At 39.4% G+C, this 10000-nt stretch overlaps 1 protein-coding gene across 10 annotated transcripts in view; it reads right to left on the bottom strand.

Moving 5' to 3' along the window:
* LOC138006414 (uncharacterized) overlaps positions 1-9667 on the bottom strand; it is a 13946-nt gene extending 4279 nt beyond the window's left edge. The window contains exons 1-4 of one of the 10 annotated variants that reach the window (XM_068852721.1): positions 9508-9666; positions 9192-9340; positions 7331-7494; positions 1134-1255 (exon numbers count right to left, since the gene is read on the bottom strand). In XM_068852721.1, the coding sequence (XP_068708822.1) occupies positions 1134-1255; positions 7331-7380 (172 nt within the window). In that variant the 5' untranslated portion in view covers positions 7381-7494; positions 9192-9340; positions 9508-9666. Of the gene's footprint in view, positions 1-1133; positions 1256-3114; positions 3380-3410; positions 3544-4616; positions 7018-7330; positions 7726-7746; positions 7866-9191; positions 9344-9507 lie in introns of those variants that run through there. The other 9 variants (XM_068852722.1, XM_068852726.1, XM_068852727.1 and 6 more) reach the window with 9 other exon arrangements.
* Positions 9668-10000: the final 333 nt, after the last annotated feature.

Raw genomic sequence — 10000 nt, forward strand, 5'->3', positions numbered from 1 at the left:
TTCAAGTAACGGTTTTGCTTTTCCTTTAATTAAAGTTAGCCATTGGCTATTTCAAACAATTTTGCTAGTCATTCAGTGAAGTTAACGGTTTTGGAACACGTCTCGCTAGTTGGCGGGCGCGTGAGATCAGCGCGGAAAAACAGAATCTGGTTGGTTGAAACTCACATTACTACATTACACGGAAATCCTTAAACAAAAATTATTTGGTCACTCATAATAATCTAAATGAAAATGATTAAGATAGCTTGATGTAATTAAACAGAAGCAACGCATGATATCATGAAAGAATCACGCAAACATTGTGCCATCCAGGCTCGAATTTGATTTGTCATCTGTCGCCTTTTTCATCATTTAACTATACGAATGCTTGATTTGTTACCAAGCAATTTGTTGGTTTGTTAAAGAAAGGTTGGCTTGTTGCCTCGTTCGCACTAAATCACCTCTTTTTTGCATTGTGTTAGCTGAAAACTGAGTTTCTCTTAGCCAATCAGAATCTGAGAATGGAGACATTTTCCATGTACATGATAACGTACAAAACCATATTAAAGGAGTGAAAAAAAATGTTCTTAAGGACGGTGCCTACTATTGTTACTGCGCATTTGTTCTTCGCATCTCGAGACACTCGAGTTTTCTATGGGTGGTGCTTACTAATACAGGGGTATTTTTGCGCGGTTTAAAACTATGGGTAGAAAGCTCAACTTAGCAAGTGCTCTAGGTAACCAAAGAGAAACTTGAGGGTAACCATGCATTTTTCAAAGATAATTAAGCTTCATTTTGGAAAAGAACGCCATACATTGCTTTGTGTTTTCAAGCCTTTTACAAATATTGCTGATTAACTATCTTTGAAAAATGCGTGGTTTCCCCCACGCAATTTTGTTTTTGGATTTCAATGACACTTGGAAAAATCAGATCTGCTTTATTTTCCCGCATATTCATAAGCCGCGCAAAAGAGAGGGGGCTTCCCGATAGCCAAATGAGCTGCATTGTAGACAAGTGGTTATATTGTAACGGAAAAGTCGTATCCGACGGAAAACCAATAAAAAACGTTTATTAAAAACGTTTCCTTTGTTTGTGAGAACATCATTTTTTAATCCGAATTTGTGAAAATTGGATTTTTCAACGCTTGTACTTACGTCCGGCAGGTCTCGACTTTGGCCAGCTATAGGCCGCTGTGCCGGGCAGCAACACAGGACGATGCCTCTGAAATGACATCCAAACCTCCCAATTTTTCCTTGGCGCCGGCTGGATCTGGGAACTGAATAATCACCACTGATTGGTTTTTTTTAAACACCGGTGGAGTACATGTTGTTTATTTTTTTCAAAAGGAGAGATGCATGATCTAAATGCTGGAATTGAAATATTAGTAGCCGCGCTCAGAGAAGACGGAGCTGTTCATTGTTTTATTCAGGGAGTCCATGGACACACTTACTGCAACTTATTGAGAAAACAGTGACCAGCCGAAATGTTACTGTATCACACAGCAATGAATACATGCAATTAATTTACAACGAATCAGGTGTAACTAGCACTAAATGGAAAAAAAAAATAGCCTGCGATCAAAGATGCTTACTACTACTACTACTACTACTACTACTACTACTACTACTACTACTACTACTACTACTACTACTACTACTACTACTACTATGTTGACATGCTTTCCTTGACCAAGAGGAAGTAATAGTAGTATAGTAGTAGTAGCAGCAGCAGCAGCAGCAGCAGCAGCAGCAGCAGCAGCAGCAGCAGCAGCAGCAGCAGTAGTAGTAGTAGTAGTAGTAGTAGTAGTAGTAGTAGTAGTAGTAGTAGTAGTAGTAGTAGTAGCAGTAGTAGCAGCAGCAGCAGCGGCGGCGGCGGGCGGCGGCACCGGCGGTGGTGGTGGTGGTGGTGGTGGTAGTAGTAGTTAAAGTGGCAGTAGTTGATTTAAGTTCGAAAATTATAAGTACTGTCCAAGAGGATGAAAGATTCTTTAAGAATAGACGTAAGCGCCGTACTTCTTAACATGAGCGGCGACTTCATCCCTTTCTATGGCTCCGTCAACATCACGTTAACATCTTGTGGATAATAAATGAGGAGAACTGAAGCAAGCCTTATCTCTATCTTTAACAAGATAAAACTGCCTTCTCAGAGACTCATAATTCAAGTTTTCCAATTTATTTAATCTAAAAGTATTCCGGCTTTGGTGGAAATTGTTTGCTTTATGTCTGAGGAATTGTTACGTATTAAGCACGAATGTCACCTAATCTTCGGGTCAAAGCACTTTCTAAAAACGGGAGGACTAAGGGTATTTATCGAATTGATCCCATGGTCAAGGAGTTTATTACAAAATTGCTCTACGCACTAAAATAGCTTAATTAGATTAACAAGGTTGTATCAACAAACTCACAGCCCATTAACCACAAGCAGAAGTCCATGAAATAACGAATAGAGAGACTTAAAAAACGGGAATTGATAACAATAGATACATTCACAGAAATATGTCACTGATATTCCCAATTGCGCCAGCTAAAGTGGAAACCGTTTGTCCCAATGAGATGGAGTTGTGGTTTACAATGTACTGTCGGAAACCTATAAACCAGATAATTAATTCTATCGATCGACATTAAGACTGCAAAAAACGTTTTATACGGAAATAAATGTGGGAAAAAGGGATTTTACAGAAATCCTACGCGTCCATTTCAGTGCGATATTCGACCAGCTTACCCAGTGTAACTCTCCTCTGTCATTGTTTCAACACCTCCTAAAATCTATCAATGACTATACGCCTTATCTTATCTCCGTGTAGTATGATTGGAGCTCTCATAAATTAAAGAAAACCATTAATTTCCCTCTCAAGATAACATCAACAACTAACAGGAATAGCGCGGCTGTAGAAAATAGCAATGTTTGCACTGTGGTGTCGCTTTTCTTTATAGACTTGTAAAAGGTTAGGCATGCAAACTCGTCGCTAAACGGCCGAGATGCTTTACGCCTGCTTTTATCTTACCCTTAAGTTTCCGCATAAGCGGCGCTAAAAGAAAAATGGGGTTCAAACGGAAATGCAGTCTGCCTGAACAAACGACTACCGCTGTAATTCTATGTATCTTCTTATTGTTCAGCTACTAATAAACAGCGCACCTTTTGTCTTTGGCCACTTCTACGACAAAAAGCCCGAGTTGTAACTCCGCTCTGCTGATGTTAGTAACCGATGTCATGTAACAGCAGATTGCCTTTGAGTTTCTCAGTTTCGAATCTGACCTGTGTTAACACGAATTTTGACTTTTTTGGGTTGAAATCTTGGGGCATGACCATTTAAATTACAAATCTCCCGAGTATAAGGGAAAAATGGAGCTGAAAAAAGAAATATAATCCCTCCTGCTTTAGTAGACAATAGTTAAATAATTCTCTAATCCTTAGTAAATGAAAGGATTTACCTCTGCGATCTCAGCAAAAAGTAATTTCCATTCGTCACTTCTCTTCAGCCCTTCCAGTGACTTTTCGACGTTGGCTTGCCAATGGATAGTTGTAATGTTCTTACGGAAACGGTTCAATAAGTCGACCTCGTCACTGAATAACAAGTGTGTTAAACCATCGTAACCAAGAGAGACAAAAAGCCACTCACATAAACATGTAAATCCACTGCTGAAGCTCAAAACAACACAAATCATTGTGCTGTCAATTTAGTCTGAATGCCCCAAGGCTTATCGTTGAAGCAAGACGAATTTAATTCCCTCGATTATGTTCAGAGCTAACAAACTAGTTATTTTGATTGATGAGGTTTTTTCGAAAAATCGCACACTGACTCTTCAAAAAGGTCAAGCAATGCTAGCGCTGACTTTCCTTTGCAAATCAGTGCGCATGCGGAACAGCCTGTCTAAGGTAAAAAAAGTAAAGTCACTTTCAGCTACGAGGCTGATATTAATGGAAACCGATGGTGCGCTCTTTATTCCCGCAAGCTACCGCAAAATACTGAGTTCCACGTTCTAGTCTGCGCGTCCATAGCGCATGCGCAAAGAAATACATCACCCCAGCACATACCCTAAGAGAGTAATCAAAATGTGTTAAAAGCAAGTCGGAAAAAACTTCTTTTTCTCCAGCTGCATATAAATCCACAATTCAAAAATTATTTTAGTCATTCATTTCCTTTTCATTAGTTTTTAACCTCGGGGTCTAGTTAAAAAATTGTGATTAATTAATTAAAGGTGGCACTATTCGGCCAATAAACAGCGAACATAGCATTAAGATTCCATCCTCGTTTTAGTTCAATGTAAAGAAAACTCCTTTGACAGTAACAAACTTTACAGACTTTTCTTTGTTAATCTCATAACTTTGCACTTTTTGACATTAAAAACCATGGCATTGCGAATACTCCACTGATGAAGATTATCTAGGTCCCGCTGAAAACAAAGTTGATCACTAGCATCATCAATGACTCTTCAAATTTTACAATCATCAGCAAAAAGCGCAATAGTATTTTCAGGGAGAACGACATCGGGAGACTGAAAGAAGTGTTAATGTGCACGACCTTGCCAGTCAATAGATTGATTGCGTAGCCCGTTCAGTTTCTCCATACAATAAAACTAGCCACTTAAGAGATCTGATTCAATGTAAAAAAAGAACTATTTGCATCACCTACTTACCTTCAGGCAATAAAAAAAGTGAGGTTTCTTCGTCAAAGAATTATTGTCGACTTTAGGGACGGCGACTTTGTGAGCAGCGCGAAAACAACAACTAAACCCAAAGATCCTTCAAAATAGGATTACCGTTTCACGACAGTATTAAAACTGTTTAAATAAAAACGGTAAAATTTATTTGTCTACTGATCGGTAGGCGGATTTAAACAAAAATGCCATGAATGTTGTACTTATATGTCTTATAAAGTCCTCTTCAATCGAGAAGTCGCTTGAAGCACAGCTGTGCAACGTAACGACGGCACTCTTTGCAAAGTTCTTATTACGGGGTATTAAGGAATTTTGTGTCAAGGCTGAAACCTCAAACAAACGGACAACTCAGACATGTTCTTTGGCGAAATATGATCTATCGTGCTAACGTGCCAAAAGGAATTTACTAATAAGATTACATAAAGCTCTTAGAGCAATAATACTTTACAAGCACGGACGGAAATATCATTCGAAATACGTTTGAAGACACATTCGCTAACATAACCACGGCCTCCAGAAATTTGGTTTTCTTGTTTACTTTTGTTTCCTGCGACAACAAAGGTTGCCAACATGCTCGGAGCGATGATACTAAGATCACTCGTATTAAGAGGCACCCTGGTCGAACAGTGTCTAAATTTCTCGTTGTGGTACACAGAAAGAGCGATGATTTCCAATACGACTCCACAAATCTTCTCACTGTGGCTCTCAGTGTTACAACCGTAAGGGGGTTTCGATGTATTTAGCAAGGGAAAAACGGTTTCACCTAGGGGCTTGTAACAAAAATCTTCTTCAAGCTAATTCATTTTTTGCAAGAACGTCTTACTTTTGAGCTGTAGCTAAAGCCTTTTAGCATGAAAACGTTCTTGAGATTTTTAAAACGTTCAATACAAAAAATAAATGCGGACGTGTTGAAATGCACTTATCCCAAGTCACGACTAACGTTGGCACAAAGTCAGCAGAATTCGTGGGATTTATACGTTTTAAATTTTAGGATTGGAAAAGTGCGCGAGTTTTCCTGCCTTATCATTGGCACGCTGACTTGTGAAGGCTGTGCTGTCACTGCAGCATCTAATAACGAACTTTTAACGCGGAAATTAAGCAACAGTAGCTAACATTTATTAGCAATTTTAAATTGAACGCGTGGGGAGTACTTATCGTGACCACTGACAATCTGGTATCGGCGCTTTAAGTCTTCATGGCTCCGATGTTGGAAAATTCAGTGACGAAACCATAACATGATCAGTTTGGTAGAGAGTTTACTCTGAATTAATTCAGAATTAATTTTCTTGTGCTTGCGTCGGTGCATGTGTCACTCATCATGAAAAGACGAACACAAGAAGATACACCAGAAACACTTCAATGATTGGAGAGAAGGGCTAGTGTACACAGACGTCTACGCACAAAATTGTTGTTAATTGTTTCTTTTGGCCTAAAAAAGGTGCTAATTATATTGTTACTGTGTTTGCGTACAGTAAGTTGTTCGCGCTTATGTTTTATGTCGAAGGTATAAACCAGTTCGCAACTTGTCAGTGAAAGTATCGAGGAAGTACGCAATTTTGCAAGATGAACACAATTTCTTTTTCTGATCGCTTACTTTTCTGTGTACTTAATTGTACTGTATATATAAAGCTACCTGCTTCATCTTCCGATTAACAAACAGCAAAACAAAGAAACAGCGGTTTATTCATTTTTTTAACGCCGGAAATTAGAAACGTAACATTTTAATTGTCTAAATGACTCCAACTATCGTGAAAGGGAAGTATATGTTTTTTTTCTTGGGTTTAGTCAATGGTTCAACGAGCTCCTGTGTGGTTAAGTACCCACGTCTCGATGAAAAAGGAAAGTAAACTAGCGAGCTGTATTTCACAGTTCCGGTGCCAACTATATGAATTCCCAGCATTTTACTGCACAAGAGCGACGAGCGACATGTTTGCAATTAATTTGGAATTGACTGATGATATCGGTTGCCACAAAGTGCTCGATTGCAGATAAAATTCTTCTTCGGAATGCATGACAAATGATGCTCTCGGTGCGATTTCCCTTTGATATCCCAGGAGATAAAAGTCGATGAGGCATCATTAAAGAGTCCGCTTTCTTTTCCTTCCCGTGAATTATTCGCAAAATGTGGCCTGCAGTCAGGGGAACCCAACGACAATATAGTTCAAAACCACTTAAACGTAGCATTGTTAAACGTATTTTAGTATTTACACGGTAGATATAGATATATTTTTATCCCCTAAAAATTTTTGATCTGTTCGGATTCCCTAGCCGAAAGTCTAGCGATCCGAAAATTATAGGGATCAAACCTTACCTTTTCGAAAATTTGAGCCAGAAAAAAGGCTCCCGAAAATTCTAGGTGAACTTTTTAGCGTAAAAATACGTTAAACATGGGCAATTATACCATGTTTTAGATGTTCGAAAATCCTAGGACCGGCAGGCAAGCAAGGAATTTTAAAACAAATGTTCCGAAAATGCTAGATCTTAAGTCGTCTTCCGAACAGATATTTTCCGAAAATTGACCTTGGGTAGTCATTTACAATTCAACATATTCTGTGACAACTGTTGTTAATAATAGCCGATAGAGACCCATTGCCAGGGTAAGTTCTCGCTTCGCTACGGGACTAATAAAATTTTTCAGCTCTCAGCTAAACGGAAAGCTCGGTGGAAACAAATCATCAAGAGCCACGACTTACCAGGGACGATTCGAAACAAGATGACACGTTTGGGGACGCTGATTCTTCATGCTCACTTTTCCTTTCTTTGAAAGATCCTTCAACGACCTCCTGGGGCAAACGACAAAACTTTCTTCCTCGGACTTTATAACGGGTGTCTTTCCGTCCCAAACGAAGATTCAGTACTGCGTTTAAAATAAAGAACAAAGCTCCAAGTCTTTATAATTGTCGTCAAAGTAAAGGGGACTATTCTAAGTGTTTCTTTAAGTACATTTGATATGCTACGTCGTAGACGACTGCTGTGTTTAAATTTTTGTCATGATTCCAACGCCTCGAATAAATCGTCTTTTTAAGACATTTCTTCAGCACAGTTTATGCACGTGAATGCTCTGATTCGTTGCTAGGTTACACAAGGCATCAATCAGCAATGGCAGTACCTCAGGGGAACTTATGTCACTGGAAGGCGACAATAATCTTGATACAAAATTTTTTCTCCACAATTACGGAGACCAACTACATCCAAGAGACAGTGCGGAAAATCAGAAATTGGCGTTCCATTTAATTTAGATGGTTAAACCGCATAAGTCTCGAGGTCACGACATCAGGGGATTCAGTCTTATCGCAGCCTTTGAGCTTCGCTCTATCTTGACCACCTTACACAAACAAATATATTTTTGTTTGAGTTGATCAAATTCTTAGCTTCTTACTCTTTCTCTAGGTCATTCTGATCGCCCACGAAACCAAATCGCCAACTTCATGTTATTCAAAAAAAAGTAAGAGTAAAGCCCCATAAATTGTAGAAAGACAATTAAACGGGCAGTGGAGCGTAAAGAGAGATTAACGAAACAAACGTTATAAATCTGAACCAAGATAAAGGTCGAATTTAGTTTTCGGTGTTAAATGATTGATAACAAAGGCGTTCAGTTCTTCAAACAAAAACATGTGAAGTGCTCTCAAAACCCTATCGATCTTGATGGTCCCACACCCACACTCCCTGTGCAAAGAATCGCTGAAGAGACCTTACGAAATTCCGATCCGTGCTTGAAGGACTGACGGTATTCAGGGAGACAGAAAGCCGCTTTCTGTCAGTGTTTTCATTGGACTTACAAACAACTTAATGATTTAGCGTAGAGCTAATCCACTCCATCGAAGACCGGCACTTGTATTACAGCCTCAGGGTTTCGTTTTTCGGCAACAAGTGTCTGAGACAAAAATACCTGTGGTCTTGAACACGGAAGAACTGTTATTGAAATTCAAGGCTGTTACATTAGGTGGACACATCTGCAATGTGTTACAAGTAATTCTCAACTAGTTCAATTTGTTTTACATCCGTCCACACGTAGCCAAAAAGGCGCTAAGATTTTCCGCTGAGATCCAACTTTTTCATTGTTTTTCATTGAGACCGGAAATAGCTTTCACTGTTAGCACAAAATGTGATCATAGGGTAATTAATTATCGAACCTCAAAAGAAAAGAGACACCCTTCACAAAGTGATTTACTTTTGGATTCTTTTTTCAAGGGTTACAAGTTCAGTGAAAGTTGATCATTATCTTAACTGGAACACGCAACAAAATGAGGAAAACGGACATTACCCGTCGCTCGCAAACTACCCTCATGAAAAGTCGACAAAGATTTGAGGATCTCCGACGAGCCACGCATTTAATTAATGAAAGTACCAAACATAGCTGTCTTTCTTGGCAAAATAAAAACAAACTCTTTAAAACCGAAGATTACAAGCCATGGTTTATGTAACTCGAGAAAGAAAGACAACTTTTTTTTTTTCACGTTTACGACAATTGCTTTTTGTGTTAATGACAGAAAAACAATGAAAACAACCAAAAATTAATTGTAGTTTTTCAAGTTAGAGGAAAGGCAAGCTTACCATGGACACGAAATTTAAGATGCGGACTTAATCTGCAAGGAAGATGTTCAACACCATATCAGAACACGATTGCTTCATATCATGGAAAATCCTTCCATAATTTCAGTCACCGAGGTTAATGTCTAACATCCAAGGACTTCTTACAATCCCTGCTGAGAGAAACGTTTCGTGTTAACGTAAACAGAACAGAACAAGTACGCCAATCTTAAGTTAGGCGAGTTTAAACGAGGCAGAAACTTGACGTAAGTATTGAAAATAAGATGCTACAATTATACAATGAAAACATGAGGAAGCGCTAGTAGTGAATAGTACTCACCAGATTCGACTCGCGGCATCAGACCAAAGTGTACGGGTACCGCATGGTAATGCACCAATTTTGGGTCAGCTTGTCGCTTGCTGTCTTTCATAAACTTGCCATGTGTCAAATTTCCTTTTTCCCCCAGGCTATGATTCGCGACGGGTTTGGTCTTCAGACAGAGGAAATTAGTGTCATGTGTACTACGCATGCGTTATGAGGCAGCAAATAAAATGTTAATTTAGTGTAAAAAAGCTTCATTCGTGTGAACATACGATTTTTGGAGGCAGGGTGCGGCCCAGTGCTCAGGGCGCTTGCCTTGAGAACCCCGAGATCCCGGGTTCTCTCAAGACTCGTTCTGATCACTTGTAGAATTTCATTCTGGCAGTCCCTTGCCCAGCCAATCTCGTTCCCAGAGTCTTCGTTCCCCCTTGACCAGCATTTGGAACGCGACCGCTGGTCAAGGGGAACGAAGACTCTGGGAACGAGATTGTTGCCCAGCATCTTTGCTGCA

This window comes from Montipora foliosa, chromosome 6 (genome assembly GCF_036669935.1).
Source record: "Montipora foliosa isolate CH-2021 chromosome 6, ASM3666993v2, whole genome shotgun sequence".
Lineage (NCBI taxonomy): Eukaryota > Metazoa > Cnidaria > Anthozoa > Scleractinia > Acroporidae > Montipora > Montipora foliosa.